The sequence below is a fragment of the Oncorhynchus kisutch genome, linkage group LG21, assembly GCF_002021735.2.
Source record: "Oncorhynchus kisutch isolate 150728-3 linkage group LG21, Okis_V2, whole genome shotgun sequence".
NCBI classification, from domain to species: Eukaryota; Metazoa; Chordata; class Actinopteri; order Salmoniformes; family Salmonidae; genus Oncorhynchus; species Oncorhynchus kisutch.
Genome location: NC_034194.2, coordinates 46,694,272 through 46,709,106, shown reverse-complemented (window position 1 = coordinate 46,709,106; position 14,835 = coordinate 46,694,272). Strand labels below are relative to the sequence as shown.

Sequence of the window (14,835 nt, the reverse complement as noted above, 5' to 3'; positions counted from 1 at the left end):
ACCGCATTGAATGAACTGTATTCCGCCATAAGCAAACACCCAGAGGCGGCGCTCCTGGTAGCCTGGGACTTTAATGCAGGGAAACTTAAATCCCTTTTACCACATTTCCATCAGCATGTTAAATGTGCAACCAGAGGGAAAATAAATCTGGACCTCCTGTACTCCACACACAGAGAAGCATATCAAGCTCTCCCTCACCCTCCATTTGGCAAATCTGACCATAATTCCATTGTCCTGATTCCTGCTTACAAGCACAAATTAAAGCAGGTGGCACCAGTGACTAGATCAGTAAAAAAGTGGTCAGATGAAGCGGATGCTAAGCTACAGGACTGATTTGCAGCACAGACTGGAATATGTCCTGGGATTCCTCCAATGGCATTGAGGAATACACCATATCAGTCACTGGCTTTATCAATAAGTGCATCGAGGACATCATCCCCACAGTGTCTGTACGTACATACCCCAACCAGAAGCCATGGATTACAGGCAACATTCGCACTGAACTGAAGGGTAGAGCTGTCGCTTTCAAGGTGCGGGACTCTAACACGGAAGCTTATAAGAAATCCTGCTAAGCCCTCCGACGAACCATCAAACAGGCAAAGCGCCAATACAGGGATAAGATTGAATCGTACTACACCGGCTCTGACGCACATCTGTCATTCTATACTTCTGTATACGTCTGACCCCTCTTTGGACACTGTGTTAACTAACCTCCAGACAAGCTTCAATGCCATACAACTCTCCTTCCATGGCCTCCAACTGCTCTTAAATGCCAGTAAAACTAAATGCATGATCTTCAACCGATCCCTGCCCACACCTGCCCGCCCGTCCAGCATCACTACTCTGGACGGCTCTGACTTAGAATACGTGGACAACTACAAATACCTAGGTGTCTGGTTAGACTGTAAACTCTCCTTCCTCTCCTTCACATTAAGCATCTCCAATCCAAAATTAAACCTAGAATTGGCTTCATATTTCACAAAAAAACCTCCTTCACTCATGCTACTAAACATACCCTCGTAAAACAGACTATCCTACCGATCCTAGCCTCCAACACTCTACTCAGCAAATTGGATGCAGTCTATCACAGTGCCATCCATTTTGTCACCAAAGCCTCATATATTACCCACCACTGTGACCTGTATGCTCTCATTGGCTGGCCCTCGCTTCATATTCGTCGCCAAACCCTGTCACACCCTGACCATAGTTTACTTTGTATATTTCTATGTTTTGGTTGGTCAGGGTGTGAGCTGAGTGGACATTCTATGTTTCATGTCTAGTTTGTCTATTTCTATGTCTGGCCTGATATGGTTCTCAATCAGAGGCAGGTGTTAGTCATTGTCTCTGATTGGGAACCATATTTAGGTAGCCTGGGTTTCACTGTGTGTCTGTGGGTGATTGTTCCTGTCTCTGTGTTTGCACCAGATAGGACTGTTTCGGTTTTTGTTACGTTCTTTGTTTTGTAGTGTTTGTATTGATTCGTGTTTTACGTTTGTTTATTAAACATGGATCGCAATCTACACGCCGCATTTTGGTCCGACTCTCCTTCACCACAAGAGAACCGTTACAAACCCACTGGTTCAAGGTCACCTATAAGTCTTTGCTCGGTAAAGCCCCGCCTTATCTCAGCTCACTGGTCACCATAGCAACACCCACCCGTAGCACGCGATCCAGCAGGTATATTTCACTGGTCATCCCCAGAGCCAACTCCTCTTTGGCTGCCTTTCCTTCCAGTTCTCTGCTGCCAATGACTGGAACGAATTCAAAAATCACTGAAGCTGGAGACTTAAATCTCCCTTACTAACTTTAATCATCAGCTGTTAGAGAAGCTTACGGATCACTGCACCTGTACACAGCCCATCTGTAAATAGCCCAACCAACTACCTCATCCCCATATTATTTATTTTTGCTATTTTGCACCTCAGTATCTCTACTTCCACATCATCGTCTTCACATCTATCAATCCAGTGTTAATGCTGAATTGTAATTAATTCACCACTACGGCCTATTTATTGCTTTACCTCACTAATCTTACTACATTTGCACTCACTGTATATATAGTTTTATTTTGTGTTATTGACTCTACGCTTGTTTGTTCCATGTGAAACTCTGTGTTGTTTTTGTCGCACTGCTTTGCTTTATCTTGGCCAGGTCGCAGTTGTAAATGAGAACTTGTTCTCAACTTGCCTACCTGGTTAAATAAAGGTTAAATAAAAAAATTACAAAAATTACCGTCATCAATAAGTGCATCGATGACGTCTTCCCCCCGTACATACCCCAACCAGTAGCCATGGATTACAGGCAGCATTCGCATTGAGCTGAAGGGAGCTGTCGCTTTCAAGGAACGGAAGCTTATAAGAAATCCTGCTATGCCCTCTGACGAACCATCAAACAGGAAAGGTGTCAATACAGGACTCAGATCGCATTGTACTACACCGGGTCTGATGCTTGTCAGATGTGGCAGGGCTTGCAAACCATTACAGACTATGAAGGGAAGCACAGCTGAGAGCTGCCCAGTGACACGAGCCTACCAGACGAGCTAAACTACTTCTATGCTCACTTTGAGGCAAATATCACTGAAACATGCATGAGAGCACCAGCTGTATCGGAAGACTGTGTGATCACGCTGTCCTCAGCTGATGTGAGTAAGACCGGTTGTATTCAGCATTTCACTGTGAGGTCTACTACACCTGTTGTATTCAGCATTTCACTGTAAGGTCTACTACACCTGTTGTATTCAGCATTTCACTGTAAGGTCTACTACACCTGTTGTATTCAGCATTTCACTGTAAGGTCTACTACACCTGTTGTATTCAGCATTTCACTGTGAGGTCTACTACACCTGTTGTATTCGGCGCATGTGACTAATACATATATATTTTTATTTCCCTTGACAAGTCTCCCAGTCCGATGCTGAAAAACGTCCTCACAGCATGATGCTGCCACCAACATGCTTCACCGTAGGGATGGTGCTAGGTTTCCTCCACACGTGACGCTTGGCATTCAGGCCAAAGAGTTCAATCTTGGTTTCATCAGACCAGAGAATCTTATTTCTCATGGTCTGAGAGTCCTTTAGGTGCCTTTTGGCAAATTCCAAGCGGGCTTTCGTGTGCCTTTTACTGAGGAGTGGCTTCCGTCTGGCCACTCTACCATAAAGGCCTGATTGGCGGAGTGCTGCAGAGATGGTTGTCCTTCTGGATGGTTCTCCCATCTCCACAGAGGAACTCTGGAGCGCTGTCAGAGTCACCTCCCTGACCAAGGCCTTTCTCCCCCGATTGCTCAGTTTAGCCGGGCGGACAGCTCTAAGAAGAGTCTTCATGGTTCAAGGCAAACTTCTTCCATTTAATAATGATGGAGGCCACTGTGTTCTTGGGGATCTTCAATTCTGCATAAATGTTTTGGTACCCTTCCCCAGATCTGTGCCTCGACACAATCCTGTCTCGGAGCACTACGGACAATTCCTTCAACCTCATGGCTTGGTTTTTGCCCTGACATGCGCTGTCAACTGTGGGACATTATATAGACAGGTGTGTGTCTTTCCAAATCCTGTCCAATCAATTGAATATACCACAGGCGGACTCCCAAGTTGTAGAAACATCAAGGATGATCAATGGAAACAGGATGCACCTTAGCTCAATTGTGAGTCTCATAGCAAAGGGTCTGAATACTTATGCAAATAAAAAGGTATGTTAAAAAAAAAAAAAGTAATACATTTGGAAAACTTGTTTTTGCTTTCTCATTGTGATGTCATTATGGGGTATTGTGTGTAGATCGAGGATATTTAATTTTAGAATAAGGTTGTAATGTAACAATGTGGAAAACGTCAACGGGTCTGAATACTTCCCGAATGCCCTGTATCTGCAATATTAAAGTTGATCTACCCCCTTAAAACAACAATTAGCACGATGGCCATCTGTAATATCTGACACTAAACAATTATTACAGATGGCCATCGTGCTATCTGACATAAAATAATTGTATAGAAGGACTTCAACAGTAGATCAGTTACTGAATGTTTACAGAAAGCTGTGTGTGCATAGTGTACACAGGGATGGAATGGAATTTAAGAGCCCGGGGCTGGCTCTTTCCAGACCGGGCTACATTTTTTGCCTTCCCAAATATCCCATGGCACCGATTTTTGACCCAGGCTAGTAAAATCCATGAATTCCATCCGTATTGCAGTACTGTAATGTGTGTTCACTTAATGTTAGTAGAAATGCCAACAAGGTTTTTCAGTCAATCACCAAACTGATAAGCATTTGTTGACAGGCATTTTATTAGAAAACACTCCTGTACAGGCTGGGAGAGACAGACAAGGAAGGAGAAAAGATGAATGATGAAGAAGAGGCTGCTGCTCTCTCTGGACCCCCCTCAGCCGCCACCTGTGAGGAGAGGCGTCTCACTGCTGCTCTCTCTGGTCCCCCTCAGCCGCCAGCTGTGAGGAGAGGTGTCTTACTGCGTCTCTCTCTGGTCCCCCTCAGCCGCCACCTGTGAGGAGAGGCGTCTTACTGCGTCTCTCTCTGGTCCCCCTCAGCCGCCAGCTCTGAGGACAGGCCAAGAGTCAGATGGTGCAATGTGAGACGCACACTATTGCCTACTTGGGCCCTGGTCAAAAGTGGTGCACTAAATAGGGAATAGGGTGCCATATGGGATGAAGCCACAGCCTCACCAATCCAAGTATTCAATATTCCAATGTACCCTGAATTCACCCAGTATCCAGACTGCCAAATCAAGAAGCTTGAAATACCGCTTGATTTTTTAAGAACTTTGCCATTTTCATCCTCATTCACAGCAGCCATTATGTCACATTGAACAACAGGATAGTGTCAGCCAATCAGCTTCTTTGTTGTTCAACGCCAGTCCATGAAGCTCTGTTTAAGCTAGCTAGTATGAGGACTTGATCTGGCAGTCTGGATACTGGGCGAATTCGGGGTACATTTGAATATTGAATACTTGAATTGAGGTACATGCTCGAGCCATATCCGGCTCTGAGCTACCCTATTTGAGAACGGAGCCTCCTCCCACTCGAAGAGAAAAACAATGTGGTAGAGAGGGATCTCTGGCTACATCCTTCCCACAATCTTCACCTCCTCTCCAGGGCAGTTCTACTCCAGTTTCTTGGGGTTGTTGACAGCTACATAGTGATATAGAACCACCAGCAGGAACAGAGACACACCCAACATGTTGGCAAAGATGGCCAGCTGCACGTCAGTCACCATTCTGGGGGGGGGGGAGGGGGCAGAAGCATACATATCATTACCATTCTGGATGGGGGGGGAGCAGAAACATACATATCATTACCATTCTGGATGGGGGGGAGCAGAAACATACATATCATTACCATTCTGGAGGGGGGGGGGGGGCAGAAACATACATATCATTACCATTCTGGATGGGGGGAGCAGAAACATACATATCATTACCATTCTGGATGGGGGGAGCAGAAACATACATATCATTACCATTCTGGAGGGGGGGGAGCAGAAACATACATATCATTACCATTCTGGAAGGGGGGGGGCGACAGAAACATACATATCATTACCATTCTGGAGGGGGGTGGAGCAGAAACATACATATCATTACCATTCTGGAGGGGGGGGGGGGGGGCAGAAACATACATATCATTACCATTCTGGAGGGGGCAGAAACATACATATCATTACCATTCTGGATGGGGGGAGCAGAAACATACATATCATTACCATTCTGGGGGGGCAGAAACAAACATATCATTACCATTCTGGGGGGGGGCAGAAACATACATATCATTACCATTCTGGGGGGGCAGAAACAAACATATCATTACCATTCTGGGGGGGGCAGAAACATACATATCATTACCATTCTGGGGGGGGCAGAAACATACATATCATTACCATTCTGGGGGGGGGGTCAGAAACATACATATCATTACCATTCTGGAGGGGGGGGGGCAGAAACATACATATCATTACCATTCTGGAGGGGGGGGGGACATACATATTATCACCATCATTCTGTAAGGAGTGGAGGGGGGGGGGGGGGGACATTCATATCATCACCATTCTGGAGGGGGGGATATACATATTATCACCATCATTCTGTAAGGAGTGGAGGGGGGACATTCATATCATCACCATTCTGTAAGGAGTTTAAAAACCCAAATGTTATGCAAGTGTCACATAAATATGAACAAATATGAATCATTGTTCATGTTTAGACAATTACTTTCCATACATCATGAATAAATACATATACTATTACATCATGAATAAACTCATGTACTATTACGCGAGGGACTTTTATTTGGAACATTCCCTATATTCCGCGACCCGGAAGTAATTGTTGAGACGCTGGATGTTGAGATGACCAGGGTTTGTTCTCTTGATAAGTGCATGATTTGGACAATTTTCCTGTCCTGCTAGGCATTCGAAATATAACGACTACGTTTGTGTATCGGGTAAATGTCTGGAGTAAAACTCCAGTAGCTACTTTAATAGATTGATGCCGCGTTCAAAACAACTGAACTCGGAAAACTACAATGTTGAATCCTGACGCCAGTTAACTTGAGGTCGGAAACCCTCTAGAAAGAGGCCCGAAATCCCCATTTGGATGAACTTTGAATCTTTTGTTCCCCAGTCGGAGTAACACGTTCCCAGGGGTTTTGAACACACTGAAGTCGGAGATTTAGTCCCCCCCCATGCCGTTGTTTAAAATACGACACTAGTTACCTAACTACTCATTAGACTATTAGCTAGGCAGCTTAGCAAAACATGGATGGTTGGCCGACTGGTCATTAATAATTGGCACATTATGAATAGTTGATAATATGATTAAGACGATCCTAACGTTAGCTAGTTATGCCTAACGTTACAAAATGAGGATAGCTATGATCATGTTTTCATCAGTGGCCAACGTTGCAAAGCACAACTCTCCGGCAAAATCGGCCTTTGATTTTATAAAATAAATAAATCATTCGACTACATTTCAGAAAAAAAATAACCAATGCATTCCTTACGTTATTTCTCGCTGATGTGTAATTTAGTTCGTTGCAGACTCGGTTTGCCTTTCTGATGTGTGCTGCAGGTTTCCGGTCCTGTCGCTTCCGACTAGAGGGCCACGTCATGGTAATGAGGGCGGCGCCATAGAAATATAATTTATAGATCGGTTCTGTCTGTACATATTGTAACCTGGGGTGTATTCATTCCGCTGATTCTGTTGCACAACGGAACGTTTTGCAACTGTTTGGAGTTTCTATTGGACAAATTCAGGTACGTCCCTCCCTGTTTCGTTGCGTTTGCTTCCGTTTAAGAAAGGTTTTGCAACAGAATCGACTGAATGAATAGGCTACATTCCTGATTTCTATGAATATAATTATGAATGAACTCTCCTTCCAGACTCATATCAAACATCTCCAATCGAAAATCAAATCAAGAGTCGGCTTTCTATTCCGCAACAAAGCCTCCTTCACTCAAGCCGCCAAGCTTACCCTAGTAAAACTGACTATCCTACCGATCCTCGACTTCGGCGATGTCATCTACAAAATGGCTTCCAACACTCTACTCAGCAAACTGGATGCAGTCTATCACAGTGCCATCCGTTTTGTCACTAAAGCACCTTATACCACCCACCACTGCGACTTGTATGCTCTAGTCGGCTGGCCCTCGCTACATATTCGTCGCCAGACCCACTGGCTCCAGGTCATCTACAAGTCTATGCTAGGTAAAGCTCCGCCTTATCTCAGCTCACTGGTCACGATGGCAACACCCATCCGTAGCACGCGCTCCAGCAGGTGTATCTCACTGATCATCCCTAAAGCCAACACCTCATTTGGCCGCCTTTCGTTCCAGTACTCTGCTGCCTGTGACTGGAACGAATTGCAAAAATCGCTGAAGTTGGAGACTTTTATCTCCCTCACCAACTTCAAACATCAGCTATCTGAGCAGCTAACCGATCGCTGCAGCTGTACATAGTCTATTGGTAAATAGCCCACCCTTTTCACCTACCTCATCCCCATACTGTTTTTATTTATTTACTTTTCTGCTCTTCTGCACACGAATATCTCTACCTGTACATGACCATCTGATCTTTTATCACTCCAGTGTTAATCTGCAAAATTGTAATTATTTGCCTACCTCCTCATGCCTTTTGCACACATTGTATATAGACCCCCCCTTTTTTCTACTGTGTTATTGACTTGTTAATTGTTTACTCCATGTGTAACTCTTTGTTGTATGCTCACACTGCTATGCTTTATCTTGGCCAGGTCGCAGTTGCAAATGAGAACTTGTTCTCAACTAGCCTACCTGGTTAAATAAAGGTGAAATAAAAATAAATAAATAAAAATGAATATTTAATTCGCAAATATTAATCTAGATTAGAATATCATATGTCAAAGTGAATCAATGATTTAGATTTGATACAAGTTGTTGGTAATGGTGGCTCCGGGGCAGTGGTGTTGTAAAAGCGGATAGCTAGAGCTCGTCTGAGAGGTCGGCTGTGGATGCCCTCACCCAATAGTACTTATTGCTGATGGTTAAGGTTCTGACTACAGGCTGTCCGGCTAGAACAAGGCATGTGTGTCCATATCCAGAGTCTGATTGGCTCTTGGTCGGCACCACACATTAGAACACACATCATGATGTCGCCATACTGGGTGGCCACCGTTTTGCTCCGACCCAACTTTGATATTTTGTGATCATTTTGTTGTTTATTTTTGCTCTGTTTTCACGAAATGTTTCCGCTGTTATTTCTGACATAAATAGCTAACAAAATAGCTGTGTGGGCCGAGTTAACCTTGTATTTTATTGACCTTATATTTCAATATTTACACTCCCTCTGCACACTGACAGGACTCAACACACTGACAGGACAATACACACTGACAGGACCCTACACACTGACAGGACCCTACACACTGACAGGACAATACACACTGACAGGACCCTACACACTGACAGGACCCTACACACTGACAGGACTCTACACACTGACAGGACAATACACACTGACAGGACAATACACACTGACAGGACCCTACACACTGACAGGACCCTACACACTGACAGGACTCTACACACTGACAGGACAATACACACTGACAGGACAATACACACTGACAGGACCCTACACACTGACAGGACTCTACACACTGACAGGACTCTATACACTCACAGGATTCAACACACTGACACTGACAGGACTCTACACACGGACAGGACTCTACACACTGACAGGACAATACACACTGACAGGACCCTACACACTGACAGGACTCTATACACTCACAGGATTCAACACACTGACACTGACAGGACTCAACACACTGACAGGACTCTACACACTGACAGGACTCTACACACTGACTCTACACACTGACTCTACACACTGACTCTACACACTGACTCTACACACTGACAGGACTCTATACACTGAAAGGACTCCACACACTGGCAACAGGACTCTACACACTGACAGGACTCTACACTGACAGGACTCTACACACTGACAGGACTCTACACACTGACAGGACTCAACACACTGACAGGACAATACACACTGACAGGACCCTACACACTGACAGGACCCTACACACTGACAGGACTCTACACACTGACAGGACTCTATACACTCACAGGATTCAACACACTGACACTGACAGGACTCTACACACTGACAGGACTCTACACACTGACAGGACAATACACACTGACAGGACCCTACACACTGACAGGACTCTATACACTCACAGGATTCAACACACTGACACTGACAGGACTCTACACACTGACAGGACTCTACACACTGACTCTACACACTGACTCTACACACTGACTCTACACACTGACAGGACTCTATACACTGAAAGGACTCCACACACTGGCAACAGGACTCTACACACTGACAGGACTCTACACTGACAGGACTGTACACACTGACAGGACTCTACACACTGACAACAGGACTCTACACACTGACAGGACTCTACACACTGACAACAGGACTCTACACACTGACAGGACTCTACACACTGACAACAGGACTCTACACACTGACAGGACTCTACACACTGACATGACTCTACACACTGACAAGACTCTACACACTGACAGGACTCTACACACTGACAGGACTCTACACTGACACTGACAGGACTCTACACACTGACAGGACTCTACACACTGACAGGACTCTACACACTGACAGGACTCTACACACTGATAGGACTCTACACACAGACAGACACTGTCACTTCAACACACACAAACACACACACACACGTTTTCACTCCAACTCACACGAACACTCACTCCATAATTTGCTCACTCACACATAAAATGCATATACATTAATACTGATTCTACACCCCCCCACACCCACTTACATACAAACTGCTGCTACTCTGTCTGTCTTATATCCTGTTGCCTAGTCACCCTAACCCTCTACATATCTACCTCCATCACTCCAGTATCCCTGTCCCCTTCTCCCTATACATATCTACCTCCATCACTCCAGTATCCCTGTCTCCTTACCCCTCTACATATCTACCTCCATCACTCCAGTATCCCTGTCCCCTTCTCCCTATACATATCTACCTCCATCACTCCAGTATCCCTGTCCCCTTCCCCTTATACATATCTACCTCAATAGCTAACAAAATAGCTGTGTGGGCCGAGTTAACCTTGTATTTTATTGACCTTATATTTCAATATTTACACTCCCTCTGCACACTGACAGGACTCAACACACTGACAGGACAATACACACTGACAGGACCCTACACACTGACAGGACCCTACACACTGACAGGACTCTACACACTGACAGGACTCAACACACTGACAGGACTCAACACACTGACAGGACAATACACACTGACAGGACCCTACACACTGACAGGACCCTACACACTGACAGGACTCAACACACTGACAGGACTCAACACACTGACAGGACTCAACACACTGACAGGACAATACACACTGACAGGACCCTACACACTGACAGGACTCAACACACTGACAGGACAATACACACTGACAGGACCCTACACACTGACAGGACCCTACACACTGACAGGACTCAACACACTGACAGGAATCAACACACTGACAGGACAATACACACTGACAGGACCCTACACACTGACAGGACCCTACACACTGACAGGACTCTACACACTGACAGGACTCTATACACTGACAGGACCCTACACACTGACAGGACCCTACACACTGACAGGACTCTACACACTGACAGGACTCTACACACTGACAGGACTCAACACACTGACAGGACAATACACACTGACAGGACCCTACACACTGACAGGACCCTACACACTGACAGGACTCTACACACTGACAGGACTCTATACACTCACAGGATTCAACACACTGACACTGACAGGACTCTACACACTGACAGGACTCTACACACTGACAGGACAATACACACTGACAGGACCCTACACACTGACAGGACTCTATACACTCACAGGATTCAACACACTGACACTGACAGGACTCTACACACTGACAGGACTCTACACACTGACAGGACTCTACACACTGACTCTACACACTGACTCTACACACTGACTCTACACACTGACAGGACTCTATACACTGAAAGGACTCCACACACTGGCAACAGGACTCTACACACTGACAGGACTCTACACTGACAGGACTGTACACACTGACAGGACTCTACACACTGACAACAGGACTCTACACACTGACAGGACTCTACACACTGACAACAGGACTCTACACACTGACAGGACTCTACACACTGACTCTACACACTGACTCTACACACTGACTCTACACACTGACAGGACTCTATACACTGAAAGGACTCCACACACTGGCAACAGGACTCTACACACTGACAGGACTCTACACTGACAGGACTGTACACACTGACAGGACTCTACACACTGACAACAGGACTCTACACACTGACAGGACTCTACACACTGACAACAGGACTCTACACACTGACAGGACTCTACACACTGACATGACTCTACACACTGACAAGACTCTACACACTGACAGGACTCTACACACTGACAGGACTCTACACTGACACTGACAGGACTCTACACACTGACAGGACTCTACACACTGACAGGACTCTACACACTGACAGGACTCTACACACTGATAGGACTCTACACACAGACAGACACTGTCACTTCAACACACACAAACACACACACACACGTTTTCACTCCAACTCACACGAACACTCACTCCATAATTTGCTCACTCACACATAAAATGCATATACATTAATACTGATTCTACACCCCCCCACACCCACTTACATACAAACTGCTGCTACTCTGTCTGTCTTATATCCTGTTGCCTAGTCACCCTAACCCTCTACATATCTACCTCCATCACTCCAGTATCCCTGTCCCCTTCTCCCTATACATATCTACCTCCATCACTCCAGTATCCCTGTCTCCTTACCCCTCTACATATCTACCTCCATCACTCCAGTATCCCTGTCCCCTTCTCCCTATACATATCTACCTCCATCACTCCAGTATCCCTGTCCCCTTCCCCTTATACATATCTACCTCCATAGCTAACAAAATAGCTGTGTGGGCCGAGTTAACCTTGTATTTTATTGACCTTATATTTCAATATTTACACTCCCTCTGCACACTGACAGGACTCAACACACTGACAGGACCCTACACACTGACAGGACCCTACACACTGACAGGACTCTACACACTGACAGGACTCAACACACTGACAGGACTCAACACACTGACAGGACAATACACACTGACAGGACCCTACACACTGACAGGACCCTACACACTGACAGGACTCAACACACTGACAGGACTCAACACACTGACAGGACTCAACACACTGACAGGACAATACACACTGACAGGACCCTACACACTGACAGGACTCAACACACTGACAGGACAATACACACTGACAGGACCCTACACACTGACAGGACCCTACACACTGACAGGACTCAACACACTGACAGGACTCAACACACTGACAGGACAATACACACTGACAGGACCCTACACACTGACAGGACCCTACACACTGACAGGACTCTACACACTGACAGGACTCTATACACTGACAGGACCCTACACACTGACAGGACCCTACACACTGACAGGACTCTACACACTGACAGGACTCTACACACTGACAGGACTCAACACACTGACAGGACAATACACACTGACAGGACCCTACACACTGACAGGACCCTACACACTGACAGGACTCTACACACTGACAGGACTCTATACACTCACAGGATTCAACACACTGACACTGACAGGACTCTACACACTGACAGGACTCTACACACTGACAGGACAATACACACTGACAGGACCCTACACACTGACAGGACTCTATACACTCACAGGATTCAACACACTGACACTGACAGGACTCTACACACTGACAGGACTCTACACACTGACAGGACTCTACACACTGACTCTACACACTGACTCTACACACTGACTCTACACACTGACAGGACTCTATACACTGAAAGGACTCCACACACTGGCAACAGGACTCTACACACTGACAGGACTCTACACTGACAGGACTGTACACACTGACAGGACTCTACACACTGACAACAGGACTCTACACACTGACAGGACTCTACACACTGACAGGACTCAACACACTGACAGGACTCAACACACTGACAGGACAATACACACTGACAGGACCCTACACACTGACAGGACCCTACACACTGACAGGACTCAACACACTGACAGGACTCAACACACTGACAGGACTCAACACACTGACAGGACAATACACACTGACAGGACCCTACACACTGACAGGACTCAACACACTGACAGGACAATACACACTGACAGGACCCTACACACTGACAGGACCCTACACACTGACAGGACTCAACACACTGACAGGAATCAACACACTGACAGGACAATACACACTGACAGGACCCTACACACTGACAGGACCCTACACACTGACAGGACTCTACACACTGACAGGACTCTATACACTGACAGGACCCTACACACTGACAGGACCCTACACACTGACAGGACTCTACACACTGACAGGACTCTACACACTGACAGGACTCAACACACTGACAGGACAATACACACTGACAGGACCCTACACACTGACAGGACCCTACACACTGACAGGACTCTACACACTGACAGGACTCTATACACTCACAGGATTCAACACACTGACACTGACAGGACTCTACACACTGACAGGACTCTACACACTGACAGGACAATACACACTGACAGGACCCTACACACTGACAGGACTCTATACACTCACAGGATTCAACACACTGACACTGACAGGACTCTACACACTGACAGGACCCTACACACTGACAGGACTCTACACACTGACTCTACACACTGACTCTACACACTGACTCTACACACTGACAGGACTCTATACACTGAAAGGACTCCACACACTGGCAACAGGACTCTACACACTGACAGGACTCTACACTGACAGGACTGTACACACTGACAGGACTCTACACACTGACAACAGGACTCTACACACTGACAGGACTCTACACACTGACAACAGGACTCTACACACTGACAGGACTCTACACACTGACTCTACACACTGACTCTACACACTGACTCTACACACTGACAGGACTCTATACACTGAAAGGACTCCACACACTGGCAACAGGACTCTACACACTGACAGGACTCTACACTGACAGGACTGTACACACTGACAGGACTCTACACACTGACAACAGGACTCTACACACTGACAGGACTCTACA

At 46.0% G+C, this 14,835-nt stretch overlaps 1 protein-coding gene across 2 annotated transcripts; it reads right to left on the bottom strand.

Annotated features, from left to right (window-relative positions):
- Positions 1-4,256: 4,256 nt before the first annotated feature.
- On the bottom strand, positions 4,257-7,115 carry ost4 (oligosaccharyltransferase complex subunit 4 (non-catalytic)). Of its 2 annotated transcripts, none has more exons than XM_020478745.2 (3): positions 7,001-7,115; positions 5,088-5,220; positions 4,257-4,543 (listed from the first exon to the last, which is right to left on the bottom strand). In XM_020478745.2, exon 2 carries the CDS (start codon positions 5,217-5,219, stop codon positions 5,106-5,108), a length of 114 nt encoding a protein of 37 aa, XP_020334334.1. In that variant the 5' UTR covers position 5,220; positions 7,001-7,115; the 3' UTR covers positions 4,257-4,543; positions 5,088-5,105. The 2 variants fall into 2 exon arrangements, with proteins under 2 accessions (XP_020334334.1, XP_031656746.1); XM_031800886.1 differs by having other exon boundaries at positions 4,257-4,437.
- Positions 7,116-14,835: the final 7,720 nt, after the last annotated feature.